The sequence below is a fragment of the Vipera berus genome (genome assembly GCF_964194415.1).
Source record: "Vipera berus genome assembly, chromosome: 11".
Taxonomy (NCBI): Eukaryota; Metazoa; Chordata; class Lepidosauria; order Squamata; family Viperidae; genus Vipera; species Vipera berus.
Genome location: NC_138214.1, coordinates 10,212,362 through 10,233,695, shown reverse-complemented (window position 1 = coordinate 10,233,695; position 21,334 = coordinate 10,212,362). Strand labels below are relative to the sequence as shown.

Below are 21,334 nucleotides of genomic sequence, written 5' to 3'. Positions count from 1 at the left end.
TCGGTTCACCATCACTGGTATAGGGTCTCTTGCTTGAGCAGGGATTTGGAACAGAAGACCTCCAAGCTCTCTTCCAACGTGGTTAGTCTGTATTCTGTCATCAGAACTGATTGTAACTCCATTGTCCCAGTTAATTTTGAACGGCTGTTAAGTGGTCGGTCATAAGTCAAGGATTACCTGTATAGCGCGCTCTCTTGCAAGTCCAGAATTGGGATGCTTTCCTTAGGCAAGTGTTGGTTGAGGTGCTAAGCGAGACATAATCCTGAGGGTTAAAAGTTCCCACTTCCCACTCTGGTTCTCGTTTCCCTCTGGGACTCCAAATATGGAACAAAGGACCCAATCCCTATTCTGTGTTAATGACCACGTCTGGCAGGGGAGGGGGGGGGGGAAAATACAATCCAAAATCCAAATATTATTAACATAGGAGAGTCGCCTCTGGGCAAGATGAGTGGCATACAAGTCTAATACATAAATAAATAAAAATAAAATTAATTAATTAAAGGCAAACGGGTGAGATCTTTCTTCAAGTTATGCAGCATAGTTATCTTTTTTTCCTAAATGTCTTGCTTATTAAGGCAGTCATGCATTTCATGGCAGGTTATAAAAGTCTATCATGCACTGGGGCCTCATAAGCATATTTTAGTGTTAGGGAATATCATTTACACCTTTTTATACTGTCAATATGATCTCTAGAGAATTGCACTCAGACTGCTGTAAACCCCCCCCTCCCATTTTGCTCACCTTTGCCTAATTCCATTTTTAAAGGAGCAAGTGAATATTTGATTATGGCATACACCTAAAACAGGAGTGCATTTATGGCCCAAAAATATATTTATAACCTTGCCTGTCTACAGGTTGACTTAAGACCATTCATGTAATAACAGTCTGGAATTACAATGGTCCTTCCCCACTGTCCTGGGGAACTGGAGATGGGAATGCCTGGTGCGGGGGGGGGGGATGGAAACATAGGGAAAAAACAGAATTTTCCCCATTTTCCCCCCCAATTTTTCCAGCTTTTTTCCCCCAGGCCTTCCCATCTCTACCTGAAACTCCATCCACTTCATGACCTGTGAGATTGCTTAACAATCACTATTGAGAGTGCCAGGATTGCGGTTGTTGATCGAAGCAGTCCGCAGTCCCGTGTCACCAAGTTATTTGACCCTATCCATTAACTGCCATTGCGTCATTTTGCAGCTTCCTTGATCTCCCCCTCCCCACGTTTCTGATCTGGGGTAAAAAAACAAACAAACCTGGAAGAGTTCCATCATTAACCTTCTCTTGAGATCAAAGCAAAGTCAGCGGAGCTGTAAACTACTAAGGACAGTGATTATCCAGTGAAAAAAATGCTCTCCCATCCTTCTCAGGCACCTCATATTTAAGGTAAAAGCTGAAAACCCCATCAAACCATCCTTCCTCTCTTTCAAAGAAATATTGATAGCACTTTTTTGGCCCATCACATTGAGTGATAGCGGGTGGGGTGGGGGTGGGGGGGAAATACAGCACAGTGCTGAATGTTGTCACTTGAGAAGGAAAAAGAGAGAGAGAGAGACAAAGAGGTTGATCTTTGAACACCAGCTTCTCCACAATTTGAGATGGGCACTGCTGTGTTGGAGATTCGGCCCTACTCAAGGAATTCCAAACTGCCAGGTTTTCTGTCAGCGTGACATCCACGCAGCAGAAATGGATCTTCCCAAACATGGGACGTGAATAGCAAATCAAAGGAGTGGATAAGAGAATATCTAAACTTTTTTTAAAAAAAAATTCTAAGTGCCGTCAAAGCCCAGTTCCCTTCTGCCACCCTTAGTTCCCAGGCTCCTGGACATTCCTGAGGCATTAATTTTGTCTGTGATATTTATTCGTGTTTATGTTCAGGCTCCATGTTTGATGGCTGCTGTTCCGAGAGGGCAGGCCGCCTTTAAAACATGAAACATTCAATTCCTAATTAGCTGTTTCCTGTTTGTAATGGAGCGAACATGCTGGATGGGGATTGAAATTCAGCTCCTGCCCTCATCTGTTTAGCATTCCAGATGTTTTTGTTTTAGCTAGGAGTTTACTTTGACAGCGCCCGCTAAATGATAAATCACTCATATTACAGCTGAAATGCATTTCAAAATTGAAACGTATCAAAAGTTGGCAATCGCTCCAAGGATATGTGTCGTTTAGCTGGTCCATATAGGTTACGTCCTAGGGTAGATTTAGTATCGGCACCTGCAAATCAAAAAGGCGAGATCAGTCAATCCTTGGCACAGGCTCGCTTAGCGTGGTCATTTTTTTTTTTACTGTGGTTTCAAAAATCAGTGGTTAGTGGCTGGGGCTTTTAGTCTATTCTCATGCAAAAACAAGTGCAGATTCTTTTGATTCTTTTATTGATTTTATATATTTTTTTTCCTTTGACCTTCAAAGCAACAGCAATAGCACTTCTATACCGCTTCGTAGTGCTTTACAGCCCTTTCTTAAGTGGTTTGCAGAGTCAGCATATTGCCCCCACCAATCTGGGTCCTCAGTTTACCGACCTCAGAAGGATGGCAGGCTGAGTCAAGATAGATGGATAGATAGATAGATAGATAGATGGATGGATGGATGGATGGATGGGTGGGTGGGTGGGTGGGTGGGTGGATAGATGGATAGATAGATAGATAGATAGATAGATAGATAGATAGATAGATAGATAGATAGATAGATAGATAGATAGATAGATAGATAGATAGATAGGTGGGTGGGTGGGTGGGTGGGTGGGTGGGTGGGTGGGTGGGTGGGTGGGTGGATGGATGGATAGATAGATAGATAGATAGATAGATAGATAGATAGATAGATAGATAGATAGATAGATAGATAGATAGATGGATGATGGATGGATAATAGCAATAACGTTTAGACTTACAGTATATATCACTTCACAGTGCTTTAAAGCCCTCTCTAAGCGGTTTACAAAGTCAGCCTCTTTGCCCCCACCAATCTGGGTCCTCAGTTTACCGACCTCAGAAGGACGGAAGGCTGAGTCAACCTTGAGCCTGATCAGGATCGAACTCCAGGCTGTGGGCAAAGTTAGCCTGCAAGACTGCCTTCTAGTCACCCCACCACCAGGGCTCCTAATAGTACTAGCAATAGCACTTAGACTTATATACTGCTTTGTAGTGCTTTACATCCCTCTCTAAGCGGTTTATAGAGTCAGCCTATTTTCCCAACAATCTGGGTCCTCATTTTACCGACCTCGGAAGGATGGAAGGCTCTGAGTCAACCTTGAGCCAGTCAGGATTGAAAGAATCGAACTCTTGAGAATGTGAAACAGAGTTAGTCCGCAATACTGAACTCTAACCGCTGCGCTACCACAGCTCTGTATTAATATTATATGCCCTATTCATGCATTACCACCTCAATAGTATCCAGTACTCCAGATTCTTGTTCCCATTTTGTTCAACAGGAAACAAGTTAGTAAACAAGACTTGCTTTGGTATTTGAGTGATTTAGTCTTGTAGGTGTAGACACTCAAGATCCCATTCAACTTCCCTGGGTAGTTAGCAGAGAAGCTTACAGGCACGTTGAGATAGTATTGTGCACCTTGAGGGTAAATCTGGAGTCACTGCTGGTTTTCCATTCGTTTAATTAAAACATGAGTCCAAGACTGTCTTTTATGGGTCAACTAGCGCCATTGGAACGAAGAAGAAATAGTTGCTCTTCTAAGCAGTGGGTAGCCATAAGGGATGAATGTAAGATCAGGTTGAGTTCCTTGCAACAGATAAACCAGCTATGTGCACCTTCAGTCAGAGGGAATTCTGTGTTGAAAAAATGGCTGAACCGTCACTGAGAAATGGGGAGACTCGCAAGCTTTGCCATCCCAAACCTTTGCAACTAGGTTATGACAGGTGTGTTGTCACTTTGATGGCATCATGGGTTTGTTATGGTGCTTGCAGCCACTTCTTATTTATTTATTTACTTACTTACTTAGGGTAGGACGAGTAAGAAGAGAAGTAAACATATGCACCCAATCCACATAATTACATACAAAAATTCTATGGGGATTCTGGCAGTGGCCTCATAACTGGATGTCCAGTTCAGCTCTCCAGGCGATCGCACCTCTGTAGATCTTCTAAGGCAAGGCTTCTCAACCTTTTCACCCACTGTACCACTTTTAAGATAGGGCAACATCTGAGTACCACCAGTCGCCTAGCAAGGTGTCAAAAAACATGATGACCAAAAAAAAAAAGGAAAATAGTGATGAAGTACAGGAAGTCCTCGACTTACAACAGTTCGCTTAGTGACTATTCAAAGTTACCATGGCACTGAAAAAAGTGCCCCCCCCAAGCCACAGCCAAGCAAGACACCTGCCTGCCCACCCGGTGGTGCTCTTCCTCCTGTTTGAGGTTTTCATTGTTGTGAGCATTTCTGTTGAGGATTGGCAGCCGGGGTAGAGTGGGGGTGTTTGGTTTTTATTTTTTCCCCCTCTGCTGGGTGGTTGCAGCAGGTTTTGGTCACTTCACATGACCCTGGGACACTGTGACCGTCATAAATATGAATCAGTTGCCAAGCATCTGAATGTAAATCACAAGACCCTGGAGATGCTGCAACTTACCAGCTGATTGGCGTTTCTTCTGGGCTCAACGGAAGCACCAGGATCAGTGCTGAGGTCCAGCTGGAGCCTGGCCCTGATCCTGGCGCTTCCGCTGAGCTCTGACAGCCCTGCAGCTCCAGCCATCTCGCTCAGGCTTGTGCGGTGCTGCCACCGGTTCACTCATTCCCCTCCCCAGCTACCACTTTTCTAGGATGGTCGTGTACCACCTGCCAGGTGCCAATGTACCACAGGTGGTACCCGTGCCACTGGTTGAAAAGCCCTGTTCTAAGGAACCAGAGAACACACAGCATGGGGCAATCTTACACAATATGTTTTAATAGTTTGCATATCAGCGCCACAATCACAACAAAGGGAATCTTTCCACCTCCACTGATACAGGGCTGATACAGTATCACACCTAATTCTGTTCAATTGCCTCCAAATCCAGATGGTTTGGTAGAGGGATCTCTAACGGTCAGGCGGCAAGAAGGTACCTTAGATCCTTCCTCTGTCCAGGCATTCTTGCGTTTAAACTAGGTAGATGTTAAACTAGGTAGAACAACAGTTTTCCAAGCTAGCCTACGGAATTTCAATCTCGTGACGGGCTGCGCATGGTCCTGGTGAATGGGGGGGGGCTGGTTGTTCAGCTTCCCTGACCCTAGTCGAACGAGAGCTTGTTGTCTTCTAGTGTGGGATTGCCATTGTCTATTTACCACACTGTGCTCTAAGTCAGGCTTCAAAGAGGCACGCCAGACTGTACGGGTACTCCTCAAAATAACAGTTCATTTCGTGACCGTTCAGAGTTACAACAGCACTGGAAGAAGTGACTTATGACCATTTTTCACACTTAGCAACCTTTGCAGCATCCCCTCCCCCCATGGTCACACGATCAAAATTCAGATCTTCACCACTGACTCATATTTATGACGGTTGCAGTGTCCCGGGGTCCCGTCATCCACCTTTTGCGACCTCCTCTCGAGCAGAGTCAGTGGAGAAGCCAGATGCATTTAAGAACCCTGTCCCTAACTGAACAACTGCAGTGTTTCACTTGACAACGGTGGCAAGAAAGGTTGTAAAAAATGGGGCAAAACTCACGTAGCAAGAGAAAATATAGACTCTGTTGTTGGTCGTGAGTCAAGGACTAGTTCTATTAGCCTTGATACCATCTCTTGTGTATGTGGTCTTCCTAAAAACAAACTTCGGTTCCAGCTTTCAAGAACCTCGGATAAAAGGCAGCGGAATGGCAATATCCTTTTTCTTTTCTTTTCTTTTCCAGAAAACAGAGCCTACATCAAACCAACCATTATGTACTGAAGATGCCCGATATGGCATGTTTGTGTGTGGGGGAGGGGTGGGGGACATGTAACAGTCACTTCCGAAGATGATTAAAACCTCCTGCACAGAAGTCTCTTTCAGACCTTGATCAACCTTCCGTGCGGTGTGAAGACCCAGTCTAGTAACATTGCAATACGGACCCTCCATCCGGGACTCTACAACGCCTGTGTGGGGGAAAAAAATGGCTGACCCATCACTGAGAAATGTGGAGACGCGCAAGCTTTGCCATCCCAAACCTTTTGCAGCCGAACGTGTTTTTTTTTAAGCCATAGAGAAACAGAACGGGGAAGAATCAGTTTTAGCATATTTTAAGCACATATAGGTATGGTTCCCTGGAATACGGCCTCTGTTGGAGAAGCTGGGGGGGGGGGGACAATGATGACACATCTGTTATGTCATAATGCAAATTGCCTGCGTCATCACGATGTCATTATATAGTCAACACTGGTTTTGCAACCAGGCTATGACACGTGTGTTGTCATTTTGATGGCATCGTGGTTTGTTATGGTGCTGCAGCCCCCCCCCTCCACGGCCCCCCACCCCCAAGCATTACCACAACCTTCCCCAACTTGGCACCTTCCAAATGCGTTGCAAACTACATATCCCCAAACTCAATGGAGTGTATGTGAAATGAACCAGGTTGAGGATGGGTGTACAACTGTTTTTAACAATGGCACAATTAATTTAATAAGCTGCAGTGGTTCTTTCTGGCTGTGTAATCTACATGTCCAGTTTTATCACTAAAACAGTTCACCTCGGAACTGTTTCAGTTGTGTTTATAAATTTAAGCTTTGTTTACTGAAGCTGAAAACTCAAAATATATATTACGTTTTGAAGAGAAAAGTATGTACATTTTTTTAATATGATAATGTAAAAAAAATTGTCCTTCCTTGGATGACCAACTGAAAAGTGTGAACTAAAGTCCAATATTCAATGCAACAAGGGGATTATAAACTGACGCTTTTTTAAAAGAAAAAATAATAATAACTCGGTTCTGCTTAGTTTTTGGTCTTTTCACATCAGGGGACAAGGGAAGGATGAACATATGGTAGGATGTTAGATAATGGAAACTTTAAAATATAGTTTCTCTGTTGTATCATATTAAGTTAAAAGTACACATTCTTTGTTAAAATGTTCTTGCTAAAAAAAACTACAGTATTAAAACATTTTTGTTTGACTTTGGAAATGGCTTCATTTTTTTATCATGTTTTTTAATGCTGGATTATGGTTAGCAGATATTCATTTTACATTTTCGAGCAAGTCAACTGAATATACTTTTCAACATACCCACTGAAACATAGTAACTTTTTGATAAGTCCAAAAAAAAAGACAGCCATAAAATACTTTGAAAAATTATGCAAGGCATTTAAAACCTTGATTTAACAGACTATTCAGGGAGAGGATGTCCATTAAATCTGAAAGTCTGCTCTATCCAAATCTACACCATCCATAATGTGCATCAGTCCGTTTGCATAATTACATCATATGGAATTTAGTTAACAGTATTAGATTTATACCCCACATATTAGATCTCCAACACCTGTAGGAGATGATCAGGCTGAGCTGGAAGGAGGGGTCAAACATAAGTCATAAGTCCCTGAGTCCCCTCAAGAGATCTAAGCCCAGCCCACCTTGAATGCCTTTCTTATCTCCCGCTCTTTTCCCTTGACTGTTAGTTGACCAGATTCTTGTAGAGAGCTTAAGCTTGCAATCGATCTTTATACTCATTTGAGCTGCCTGAATCTCCTGTTATACCTGGTGCTTGACATTGCTTTCCTTGATGGTGGAGCCAATTCCCCAGTTAAAAATAGGATGTGACTTTTGTCTCTCCTCTGAAAAGCATGAAGTTCAACGCACATCATAGCTTTAATTTTTGAAAACTCTAAGAAGTGTTAATAAAACCAATACTTTTCAAACTGAACAACTCATTTGAAAATCCAACCCATACTGCAGAGCAAATGTGATTGTTTTAAATGATAAGCCATCTTAGCATTTTTCTCCTCCTCAAAGCCCAAGCTACTACATTTGTATTAGCTTGGTGAACACTTCATTGATTTCCTCATTTGCCCTTGCAAGAATAGTTTTAAATGTCAAAGCACTGGTAAATGAGATTTAAGGAATCAAGAAACTCCAGAGAAGGAATCTGTTGTAAAGTTATTAGCTAGTGCCAGATAAATATTGACTAAGCAAAGCATCAGACTTTCATATCTCAAGCCAGTGTGATGTGCATGTTGGTAAATGTCACATTTGAAGGATTTGTAGAAATTCATTGAAGAAATGTCTAATTTAAGAATCCCGGCTAGCTGATATGGTTCTAAATAAGATATCCAACCAAGTTACAATGTTCAAATATCAGTTCAGGCATCTGGCAGCTTCACCACTTATAGAAACCATACTGCAGGCATGTCAAACTCGTGACATCATGTGACATATCGCGACTTTTTCCCCATTGCCGGCAATGGGGTGGGCATGGTTTCGGCATGATGCACCCAGCCTGCGGACCGGCAGTTTGACATGACTGCCATACTGTATTATGCAGAACCTCCACAGTCAATTCCATAATCATGAAGGTCCTGCACAATACAGTATGGTTCCATCAAACAACTGGTGCTTTTTTCATCCCAGAAGCTAGAAAAAAACTACTCAGCCTGAGTAATTCCTCAATTATCATATGGTGCCCAGGTAGAACTGTGCCATAATGGTGCCCCTTTAGAGACAGTTCAGTCTAAATTCTTGTGGAAAATATTCCAGGTCCTTAGAAGCTCCCAGATAACTCAGAAGTTGAGAAGAGAAGCTGCAGCGCTAAAAATAAAGACAATTATGAGCCCAGCCTTTCTGCTTTTTGGTTTTAAAAATATGTTTTACCAGGTTGGCTGATTCAACGTGCACTAGGCAATAATTCCATCACACATTGGAGAGTAATAATGGAAAACAAACTCCATTAATTAGGACTGTCTTGGGAAACGCTACACATGCTAACCTATAATCAGGCAGACAGAAAGATAAACTCACATATATTAGATGCAGAATGACAAAATAGCTCAGCCTCCTTACCTAAGCATCTTCTCTTAAGCAGCTCTCTGCCCCTATGTGGAAACCAGAAAGTTACCTCAATTATAAAACAATGCCTAAATTTCAATGGTTCCTCACCCTGGCCAGCTGTGATGCTCTAATTCAGAAGAATTCGTTATAGTTACAAATTATGTCCCTGTACTTCAAACGTAGTGGGATTTATAAGCCATATTTTATTAGACTGCTTCCTCTACAGAGATCTTAGGAGCAGATACATAGCTTGCCTTTTAATGGACTTCCTAACCTGTATGGACCTTTTTAAAAATATATATATATTCAACTATTGCTGGCTGATCTGTAGAATCTTAACATCTGGCAGTGGCCAGATCTGTTTTTCTGCCTTTAAAATTAGAAGCCAAGTTCTGATCTGGAAAGAGAAATTATCTGCCCCTGATTTGATTTTTTTTTAATAAAACTGCTTTCTTTTATTGTATGTTTCTTTTAGTCAACCTTTAAACAACAAGAACATAGCTTTTCTATTATTATTTTTCTGGGTGTTCTGGTCTATCAGGATAAATTGAATTTTTTTTAAAAAAAAAGATGTGCAATACATAGAATCAGGCTGATCTGAGTTGGAACCCCATCTTGTGTCTCCAGAAACTTAGGAACAGTTAAGGGCCCACCTGTTGCACTGTTGGTATTGTTAACATGTGAATGAACATTATAGGCTCCTATAGCGTAACTTTATCAAGATCACACTTCACCAGGTTTTAGACCGGGGGTCCCCAAACCCCGGTCCATGGACTGGTACCAGGATGCAAAATGCCAGCAACCGGTCCATACAAACAAGCAAAGCCCCATCTGTGGGATGCAGGCAGCACACAAAACTACACACCCTCCGGTCCGCGGAAAAACCTCTCTCCGCAGAACCGGTCCCTGGTGCTCAAAAGATTGGGGACCTCTGTTCTAGACGAGTCCCCCAAATATTACCAGCTATATTACCAGCTGTCCATTTGCTCCTTCAGCTTTCAATCATAGCTGATTACTTAGATGCAGCAAAGGCAAGTCCCTTGCACGTCCAATAATGCCTTTTGGTGATCCCATAATACAGGGGTCCACAACCCCCAGTCTGTGGCCCAGTACCGGTCCCCACCTCATTTGAAATAGGACCACACAGCAGTGGGCAAGTGCTTGAAGCTCCATTTGCACAAGAGGTGGGTGCACACGCAAAAACATCCCACTGCTGCCATTGCCGGTCTGCGGAGCCAAAAAAGTTGGGGACCGCTGCCTTAATGTCCATCTCTTAACCAGTTTGGGCCCTGGAATCCTTACTACAGGAATTGCACTTGATTGATACTTTTAACGACAGTTTCAACAGAGATGGCATTAAACGAATTAAAATATGCCAAAAGCAGCAACATCAACACATTGTCAAACCTGATTCAGCAACATGTACTTCAACTGCAATTTGTAATTGTCTTTTTTTTTTTTGCCAGATGGATGGTGAAATGATGATTAGGTGCCATCAAGTCATCGTCAATGCTTAGCAACCATATAGATCTTCTCGGTGACATCTATCCATAACCTGTCATTTCAAGTCTCTTCCCAACAGCATGCTTCTGGTGCCCCTTAAACGGAGTCCATTCACCTTGCTGGCGGTCATCTTCTTTCCCTGCCATCTTTCCCAGCTTTCTTCAGAGAGCTAGGTCTTTACATAATCTGTCTGAAGTAGGAGGATCTGAGCCTGGTCATTTGTGCTGGAATCAAAGGGGACCGGGGGGGGGGCGCAGAGCCTTAATGACACTGGTCATTAATGGTCTGCACTCCGGCGGTTCGATTCGGAGTGAGCTCCCATCGCTCAATCCCTCGCTCCTGCCCACCCAGCATTTCGAAAGCAGGAAATATTGCAAGTAGATAAACGGGTACCACTTTGTTGTTGTTGGTGGGAAACCTAGCTACATTTGTGTGTGCGGAGAGCAGAAACTGGAGCTGGCCAGACACAAGGCATCGCACCACAAGGCGAGGCAAGATCGTCAGAGGAGCTTGGAAGACCCAGCAATCAGAGTGCCACTAGCTAATTGTTGTAAAGTTATAGTTCCCCTCTGTAGTGCACCTAGGGTAGGCATGCAAGCACTGAACAGAAGGAACTAGCTTTCTAGGTTGGTCAGAACTGCATCGTGTTTAGCATGTGTAGTTTTCTCTGACATTGTATGCCATACGCTAAATAATGACGTGCTGGAATGACACTCAAAATGCTGAGAAAAAGGCCACCTTAAAGAAGAAACTAAGCTGTATGTTCTTGCATTCTTATTAGCTTCTGCTTGCACTAATTAATAACAAAACTACAAATCATGGTAACGTTTAATCAAGAACAGCGCTACTTCTAGCTGTCAAGTTACCTTTTATCCCAAACAATTTAAACAAAGCTCACGTCCTCTTTATTAATGCGTTGAGGGTTAGGCTAAGTACACTTGAAAGTCATAAGGAGCTATAAAGTTCAGGAACTGGCACAGAAGAAAGATCAATTTGCTAGTATCCAAATTACCAGCAAGCCGGATGACCCATAACTGGTCTCCTATTACTATTATTACAAATGGTAACACGATGCAACGGAACATCACCTGATACAGTCTTGAAAGTAGAGATCGACTGAGCAGCAGATTACAAAAGGAAGAGAAATAAGGTTGGAGTTCAGGCTGTTGAACTTTCTCCACATCCTTGCCAGGTCCATCATATCCACTTTCGTTATTTGCCCCATTGGCTTATGCACAAATTTGCATTTCGCTTTTCATTTGAACAAAATGGAGGAGTCAGTTTTTAAATAGAAAGCCCTGTGTGCCTCTTGCAATCAGAATCATTTCTTAGCAAGGAGAAATTTCCTGACAGGGAGAACAATTAATCAGGGGAACCGCTTGCTTTTAGAAGGTGTGGGTTTTCCGTCGCTGGAGGTTCTCAAGAGGAGAATTGGGTAGCTATTTGCCTGGAACGGTAAAAGGTCGAGGAGTAAGACAAGTTCCCATCTGAATTGGGAGTATGAAAAAGCAACAAGTCAAACCAAAGAGAGAAGCAACCTAGAACTAAGGAGAAACTTCCTGACAGTTAGAACAATTAACCAGTGGAACAACCTGCCTCCAGAAGCGGTGAATGTTCCAACACTGGAAGTTTTAAAGAAGAGACTGGACAGCCATTTGTCTGAAGTGGTATAAGGTTTCCTGCCTGAGCAGGCGGTTGGACTAAATGACCTCCAAGGTCCCTTCCAACTTTTATTATTATTATTATTATTATTATTATTATTATTGTTGTTGTTGTTGTTGTTGTTGTTGTTGTTGTTGTTGTTGTTGTTGTTGTTGTTGTTAGTTCTAGGCTTCTCCTAAGCCGTATTTGACTTCTAGCGCTTCCCAACCATTTTCTTCACAATGAATTAGAAATGGTTGTGACTTTCTGATTTGGATTTTGTTCTAGTCCACCCTGCAGCTAAGAGATTTTAACCTCCTATGAAGATACTAACTAGGTTGGAATCCTCTAGCTTTTTCAGGAACAGCCTAACCCATTAGATACTACCATTTACAGCCAAAATCTCCTTTCCCCTGCAACCTCTGAAAGCTATATGCACTTGCTTCTTTATGCAGCTGCAAATCCCTTTCCCTTTTAAAACAAAAAAAAAATGCAAAGGAGATGCCCTCTTTCTCCATTGTTGACCCTGTTTTTAATTAGATCTAGCAAATAGCAAAACTGGGAGCAAATTTTTTTTAAAAAAAAGAAATTGTAGGACGATAACGAGGATGAAAACAATAATTCAGTAAAGAATAACACAGTTGAAACCATAAAGAGTTTTAAAGCTTAGGTTTGTGTGGGAAGACGCTGTGGCTCAGACATCCCATAATCTGGGCAGCAAAGGAAGAAGGCTGGCCCGGTCTTTCTGCCTTGTGAACATAAGAACCAAGACGCAAACGTGTGGCATGTTATGTGCAAACTGCAACCATCCCTATGCACTTTTATCCACCGACATAAAAGCCATTGCTGTCTATTTACAGGACCTCACTGAATAAATATGTCATGAATCACCCTTTGACATTTTATTCCTGAACCATTAAACAATTTAAACCCCCACATACACACATATACAGAAGCGATCGGTTATTATTTCAAATGGAAAAATTAATTGTAAATAACTGGAAGTCAATTAAGGAAGGGTTCTGTCGGGTAATGCAAATCTTTTATAGTTTTGCTTCAGTTAACTGCCTCATTAATGATTTATAGATGCATACGCAGCTGTGGGATCATGTGCATTATCTAATGCACTTTGAGGATAATTACATATGAAAAGAAACACGCAGTGTGGTGGAGGCCTCTCTGAAATAACTTCCTGCTGCTGGTTTGACTGTATCAAAACGAACAATCATTAGAAGAAGATTAGGATGTTATTGTGGTTGAGGGTCCTAACATTGGTTAGTCTCTATAGACTAGGAAGTGAAAAATAGCTATCTCGACCAGCACTGGACCAGCGTTGTAGACGATGGTCCATCTGTGAGATTGGCCTGTCCCATTCGCTCCAGCAGAAGGGGCTTACTATGGACCCCATTGGACAAGGGATTTGGGCTGGTGGGATCTAGGAGAAGAGCCTTTTCTGTCTTGACCCCTGCCCTCTGGAACATCTTGCCACTGGAGAGGAGACCGACCACCATTCTTTTAGCCTGCTAAAAGGTTCTCCTGCTTGAGCAAGGGGCTGGACTAGAAGGCCTCCAAGGTCCCTTCCAGATTCTATTCTATTCTATTCTATTCTATTCTATTCTATTCTATTCTATTCTATTCTATTCTATTCTATTCTATTCTATTCTATTCTATTCTATTCTAGCTAGAAATAGACAAATCTGTAGACTTTGTCTGGCATTTAAAAGATGGTTCTACTCTTCTAAGTCCTTAAAGGCAAGATCCAAAGTTTTCTTAGTTTTTTCTATAACTCGTTCTTAAAATCCCATTTCTCCTTCTGTCTCTGAATACAGTGCAGAGAGGAAATGGGTACCTCTTGCAGAAGGTATTAATTGATTACTTGTCAAAGGCTTGGTTTGGCACAATTCTATGATTGGAGATAGAGGCTGTTAATTTCAATTTGAGGCCTCTTTCTGAGTACTGATTTGAAGATGGGGTAATAAATGCCATGAGAATTTAGAGGGGAAAAATTACGATTCTTCCCTTTCATATAGTGGTCAAGATCCAGAGACCTATTTGAAGCATGGTAGAAGGGCAATGAAAGTATTTAGATCCATCAGTTCTTGGTTAATTATCAATTTTGTTGTTGTTGTTGCTAGTTGCGAAGTCGTGTCCGATCCATTGTGACCCCATGGACAACGTTCCTCTAGGCCAGGGGTCTTCAAACTTGGCCCTTTTATGACTTGTGGACTTCAACTCCCAGAATTCCTCAGCCAGCAAAGCTGGCTGAGGAATTCTGGGAGTTGAAGTCCACAAGTCATAAAAGGGCCAAGTTTGAAGACCCTTGCTCTAGGCCTTCCTGTCCTCTACCATCTTCTGGAGTCCATTTAGGCTCATGCCTACTGCTTCATTAATTATCAATACGTTTCCCCAAATATAAGTTAAAAATCTGTAAGACAGACAATATATGAAGAGAAAGTACTATTTTGTTCATGGTGTTGCTGGTGTCTAAATCCCCTTTACATTTTCTTGAATGATGGGCAGAAACATTGATGACAATTTCAGTGTCTCCTTTAAAACAAAGTGGAAGATAGAGGGGGGGAAAAATGAGTTGCATATTACAAGTCTCTCTCTATTTTCTTCTCGTTTGCTGTTTTTATCACGTATGTTATCTCACTAGCATCCCATTTCAGAAACAGGGGCATCGTTTTTTCATTTGTCCTTCCTATTACCAGTTGCAGATGAACCTGGAGTAAAAATCCTCTTGTTAGCAGGGTTAAAGATCTCTCACACTCGGCTTTTGCTGCGCAAAATATTTGCATTCACTGCGTACATCTTGGGAGGTAAAAAAAAGCAAAAAATAAAATTGAGGAACTCCACTAGATTCATGGACACAAAGTTTAAAAGGGTGCCAGTAGCAAAATGTTTCTCCAGGTTGCCTTTTGCTGTCTCCTTGACAGTTATGCGATATGAATATTTAAGTTTGGAATCATACACATTTTGCAGACCTTGGAATCTTAAACCAAGTTGCGTGTAGCAATGCAGATTAAACCATTTTTGACAGATGGCTATCCAAGCCCTCCCCCCTCTAGCAAAGGACAGCCCATCATGGTGTTAGGTCATTAGTCTTGTCAAATTGTCCTTACTATCTAAGAACATTTTTCCTAGCATTTCACTGTTACTTGCCTTCCAAATGTGTCTGCTTAAACTTTCCTCCTTGTAGCAGCTTTGGGTGGTTGATGGAGGCAGCGTGCAAAGGGAAAGCGAAGGTAAATAAATTAGGGGAAGCTAAACTAAACAGCAAAGAAAAGTTTGAAAAAAGGAAATCAGAAATCCCAAGTAGCTTTTTTGTGTTTGTAAATGTTTTAAAAAAGCAACAATTTGTGCCTGTTGCATGATACATGTATAAGCACACAATCCTTACACAAAGTCAGTAAAACAATGCTAAACAGAATATGAGTTTGGATGGGGAGAAACAGACTTCGTCTCAATCCTGCCAAGACTGAGTGGCTGTGCATCTCAGACTAACCAATCTTTTCCATCGTTAACTATGGGGGGTGAGGTATTACCCCCCGTTGATAGGGCCTGCAACTTGGGCGTCCTCCTGGATTCACGGCTCAGTTTGGAAGATCATATAGGAGCCGTGGCCAGGGGGGCTTTTGCCCAGGTTCGCCTGGTGTGCCAGTTACGGCCCTATCTGGACCGAGATGCCCTACGCACAGTCACCCATGCGCTCGTGACCTCCAGGCTAGACTACTGCAATGCTCTCTACATGGGGCTGCCCCTGAGGACCACTCGGAGGCTTCAGCTAGTGCAGAATGCTGCTGCGTGAGTTGTGATGGGGGTTTCCCGATACTCCCATGTAATACCTCTTCTCCGCGAGCTGCACTGGCTTCCAGTTGCCCTCCGGGTGAGATTCAAGGTGCTGGTGATGACCTATAAAGCCCTAAATGGCATGGGCCCGGATTATCTAAGGGAGCACCTGCTGCCAGCGTCAATTTCCCATTGTCCTGTGCGCTCCCACAGGGAGGGCCTCCTCAGGGTACTGCCGGTCAAGGATTGCCGACGGGCGATCCCCAGGGGGAGGGCGTTGTCTGTGGGCACGCCTGCCCTATGGAATCAACTGCCAACGGAACTCCAGACTGCCCCCGACCTTCGTTCATTTCATCGGGACATAAAAACCTGGCTCTTTGAGCTATCTGGTCTGGACTGAGGGGTTTAATGTTTTTAAATTGTGATTTTAATTTTTTGCGGCTAGACTTTATTTTATTTTATTTTAATTTTATATTGTATTGCTTTTAAATTTTGCCTTGTAAACCGCCCTGAGTCCTTTGGGAGTAGGGCGGTATATAAACCGAATTAATAATAATAAATTTCACCTTTAGCTGAGAATCAGGTAAGGGAGCATTTTTAAATCTTGGGATTTAAATCCTTATTTTTATATCCTTATTAAATCTTGGGGTAAACATCAGTTTAAGACCTATTGGGGTGTTCAACCCTGTTGTCTAACCTTTCAATGATTATTTTCTATGTCCTTTTAATCGGTGTTCTTAATGGTTGGCCTGTTGGTAGGAATACAGAAAAACAACAAGCCCCCAAGCATTTAAACAAGTAGAGGATCAAAAGGAAACATTTCCTGAACCCCAAAAAGACAGAAGTAAATCTAACTGTGCCTCTCTCTCTTTTTTCAGAGACTGAGTCAGTTTCAAGTCAGAGAGTACCCTAGGCAGATTTTCTGACAGATTACTTTTTCTAGTAGTGATCCCTGGGGGATTAAGATAATTGTAAGATGGATCTCCAAACAGTGCTGAGGTGTTTGGCCTACCCTCCATTTTTATTTCCTGCAATGGCCCAAAATGGCACTAATTTAATCACTGTGAGAAAAGAAATGAAGCTACATTCAATTGGCCAGCACCGTGCCAGCAAAACATGGAAAGACCTAAAGCAGAATTCAGCAGTGTGGCCCACTAAAGACTTCGCAATTGTTCCAATATGGCAGACTGTGATGGCTCTCCTGGATGATTCCCCAGATGCCTCTCTAGATGTCAGCTCGGGGGAGGATGAACCAGTTCTTGGCATGTCAGGAGCTGAGTTAATTGAAGGGATTTGGCTGAGGCTCCAGCTGTAGAAAGCATGCAGTTTCATATGGTCAGTGAGGAGGAGGAGGAACTGCCTTCTGTACCCAGATTGTTGGGGGCAATAAGCTGACTTTGTAATAATGCCACTTGGAGGGCCCCAAAAGCCCTAATAAGCAGGCATATACATAGAATGAAGGCTATTGCTAAGCACATTGGTTTGTGCTTAAATTGTAAGCCACCCTGAGTCTTCGGAGAAGGGCGGGATATAAATGGGATTAAAATAAAAATAAAAAATACCTGATCCAAGAACATGTAGGGCAGAGAAAAGGCAGGAGCAGAGAAAGTCAGCCAGACTTCTCAAGAGAAGAAAGCCTTGCCCTTCTTGATGGGCTGTACCAGAAGCTGGCTATTTAGCACAGCAGCCAGGGGAAGGTGTTGCTGGGGACAATGTGTTTGTTTCCTAGCTGTGTGGGTTTTGGTCATTGTGATTTCTGCCTCACTTTGAATTGAACTGTGCCTTGACTTGAATTATGCCTTGGAAACTCTGGACTTTTCTTGACTCGTGAGCTCTCTTCTGCTGTGGATTTAAGTTTGCCTGCTGGCTTTATTTTGTCTGAGAAACTTTCAAGTGCTTTGTGGACTCTTTGGCCATTGTTTTGTGGACTAACCTTGGTCTGCTCATGGCTGGACTTGATTGGGACACTTCTAGGTTTTGGGGTGAAGGGAATTGCTGGGGAATATGAATAAACTCACTAAACCACAGTTACATGTGTGTGTGTGTGTGTGTGAGAGAGAGAGAGAGAGAGTGCAGCACATGGATGCTGGTGCTTATCTCAGCCATATCATGATACAAATAATAATGGTTTAGTCACGGATGCCTGTTTTTATCTTCTTGGCATCACTGGGGTCCCTTGAACATGGTGTGATGTGAATTCCCTGTCCTTACAAGCGACAATGTTCATTTCTTTTATTTGTTTTGCCATTCCTCAGCCCCGACAACAGCTTATAAATAACCCCCACAAGACCTGGGAGCATATTTACTATATATGTCAGTGACACATATTTTAAGAAGTTGGGAAGGTTTAGTGTTTCGCTCTCTTTGCTATATTAAAAGGGTAGGGCCCTGGGGGGGTGGGGAGAGAAAGAGAGAGAGAGAGAGAAGGGACACAAGCTAAGAATCGCAATTCTATAAATTATTAGAACATTTTGCTGGAAGGTTGAGTAGCTTCACAGCAATATCATTTAGATCCCTTATCCATTCTCCTAAAATGTTTGCAGGGCAATGGGTCCCAACAAATCTACTGCGTTTTTCAAGCTGCTCTATTTCAGTTGAACATAATTCCACTAAATTTAGAGCCATCAAGACTGCAGGCCATTAATACGTTCAGATAATCTTCTGCTTAAAACTTCAGATGTCAGGTTTTGGGCTAAGCTGCCTTTACTGTAGTAGCAGTGGCAAACTCATGGAAAGTCCCGAATTGGGAGAACTTTTATCTTGAGCTCTTCCCCATAGCTGTCCTGGAAGCAAACTATAGGAAAACCCCATATGAAACTGGATACTGCCTCTTTGATATGGGTACCAATAAACCACACCTTTTGCTTTTCTGTATTGTTTTCTGTATTGTTGGGACACGGTGGCTCAGTGGGTTAGGACACTGAGCTTGTCGATCAGATGGTCGGCAGTTTGGCGGGTCGAATCCCGAGTGCCGCGTAACAGAGTGAGCGCCTGTGACTCATCCCAGCTTCTGCCAACCTAGCAGTTCGAAAGCACGTAAAAATGCAAGTAGAAAAATAGGGACCACTACGGTGGGAAGGTAACAGTGTTCCGTGCGCCTTTGGCATCTAGTCATGCCGGCCACATGACCACGGAGACGTCCTCGGACAAGCGCTGGCTCTTCGGCTTTGAAACGGAGATGAGCACCGGCCCCTAGAGTCGGAAACGACTAGCACGCATGTGCGGGGGAACCTTTCCCTTTACCTTTTTATTGTTGATTCTATAGGGAGATTTGTGAGCAGTTGATTACCCCTATTTTATACAACTTTCCAAGGCATTCTGATAACTTTTATTTGCATTGTTAAGTAGGATGAATTTATTTCTCTAAAAGTAGCAAACTTTGCAATGTTATGTGTAAGCTTCGCCCACCAATGGTTACCAATGGTTCTTGTTGTTAGGGAATCGTTTTGTGTTGTTTGTTTCATTGAGTGTACTTTTACTGATCATTGATCGAAATAAAATATCCATCTGTCAGCTTTTGGATATTCCAACTTTGTGTGGAGAAAATATATTAATATTTTCTAATGAATTTGACCAAATGGATTTGTAATTACAGTCCGGAAGACCTATTTTAATTTATATGACTTCTGTACAGGACATAACTACATCTCTGGTACGTACACACACACTATATTTCGCTTTAAACGGCATAAATAAAAAATAAACTACCCATAGATTTTGGTAGTGGGTGATACAAAAGACTAGTAAATAAAAATCAACATTTGCTGGAGAGAGAGGGTATAAATTCAGCAACAACTAAATATTTAATTGATTATTGGTACATAACCATTTTGGATGTTGTATAACAGTAAGACAGAACTGCATTATATCTCTGTCAGACTATTGATGCTATCCATGTGATTAGCAAACACGAAGGTGCCTTGTTTTTTTTTCTTTTTTCAATTAAATATCAACACAGCAGGGATTTTTTTTAGCAAGCAGAGCTGCAGTGTGTCAACAAATACTGTCCCCTTAGCCAGGTAGATATTTAATATCAGGATTAGAAGTCCTCTTCCAAAATCTTCCACAGGGTTTGTGGTTTTCTACTTTTATTCAGAAGCTTGAGGATGTCTTGTCACAATTTTCTTGAGGCTGCTTTTGAGCTTGATCTTTGGAGATGGCACTGAATTAGGGTGCTGATGGAGAAAGTTCTGCTACAGAGCACTGTTCTGTTACAGTTTTGATTATGCCTGGATTATTGTGGAGAGAAAGAAGAAGAGGAATGTCAAGATGCAACTTGCCTCCAGAAATTGTGGGTGCTCCATCACTGGAGGCTTTTAAGACAAGACCAGGCAGCCACTTGCATGAAACAGAATAGGGCTTTTCTGCCTCAGCAGGGGGTTGGACTAGAAAAGGGGTCAGCAACCTGCGGCTCTTTCAGCCTTCTCCTGCAGCTTCCAGTTTGCAGAGAGAGAGAGAGACTCTTGCACTTCTCTCTCTCTCTCTGTGTGTGTGTGTGTGTGTGTGTGTGTATGTGTAACTCACACTGACAAGCTTATTGGGCGGGGCTCCTGCCTCTGCTGAGTCTGCATAGGAAGTAGAAAACAGGAAGCAGCAAAAAGCAGCAGCTCTCAAGGGCAGGAAAGCCACAGCTTGTCCAAGAACAGCGTGAAGCCAGCTTGCCAGGTGAGCAGAAGATAGGAGAGAGGGAGAGAGAGAGGGAGAGAAAGAGAGCTAGAGAGAGGGAGGGAGAGAGAGAGAAGGGAAGCGCAAGTGCCTCTCTGTGTCTCTGTCTCTGTCTCTGTCTCTCTCACTCACTCACACACAACACACAAACACACTGAGTGGGGGAAGAGACTGGTAGACCAAGGGCAGAAAGAGAGGGAGGGAGAGAGAGAGACAATATGAATATGAATATATGTGGTTGTCCTTACTGGACTTTTAGCAAAGAACGCTTAATGAAATATTTTGATGTTTTTTTAATTAAGAGGCATGGGGATAATCATGCTGTATTTAAAGATCGTAGATAAGCTACTGAAATTGTTTTCACCTGTTGGGATGAAGGAGGAGAAAGGGTTTTTTTTCCCCATTTCTCCTGTCCTTTTCTCCTCCCTCCCCTCCCCCCGCATTTTTTTCCTTTTCTATTTTTCTGTTTGTAGTTTTTATAGTTTGCACCGGCTTTTTATTTCATAAATACGAGGAGGACTCAAATAGACATTTGAGTATTTTATTTGAAAGTAACCTTCGACCCGGTGTCTTTTTTTTTTTTTTTTTTGGAGTTCCAAAATGCTTTCATTGCATGCAGAAATAAAAATTTGTTTTCTTTGCAGCAGTTCACTGATTTCCTAAATGCAGCACACTAAAGTTTTTTTTTATACACAGCATAAAGTTTTAATATGAATTTTAACCAATGTATCACATCGGGCATAATTATTTAACGTTTTTTAACTTTTGTATTTTGTATTTTGATATTTATTGCCCTGTACACTGCCCTGA

At 42.4% G+C, this 21,334-nt stretch overlaps 1 protein-coding gene across 1 annotated transcript in view; it reads left to right on the top strand.

Annotated features, from left to right (window-relative positions):
• The window catches only part of DACH2 (dachshund family transcription factor 2), a gene marked incomplete at both ends in the record, with an annotated part of 268,379 nt that extends 262,516 nt beyond the window's left edge, over positions 1 to 5,863 (top strand). The window contains one exon of the mRNA XM_081336628.1: positions 5,826 to 5,863. Coding sequence (XP_081192754.1) covers positions 5,826 to 5,863 — 38 coding nt within the window. The remainder of the gene's footprint in view (positions 1 to 5,825) is intronic.
• Positions 5,864 to 21,334: the final 15,471 nt, after the last annotated feature.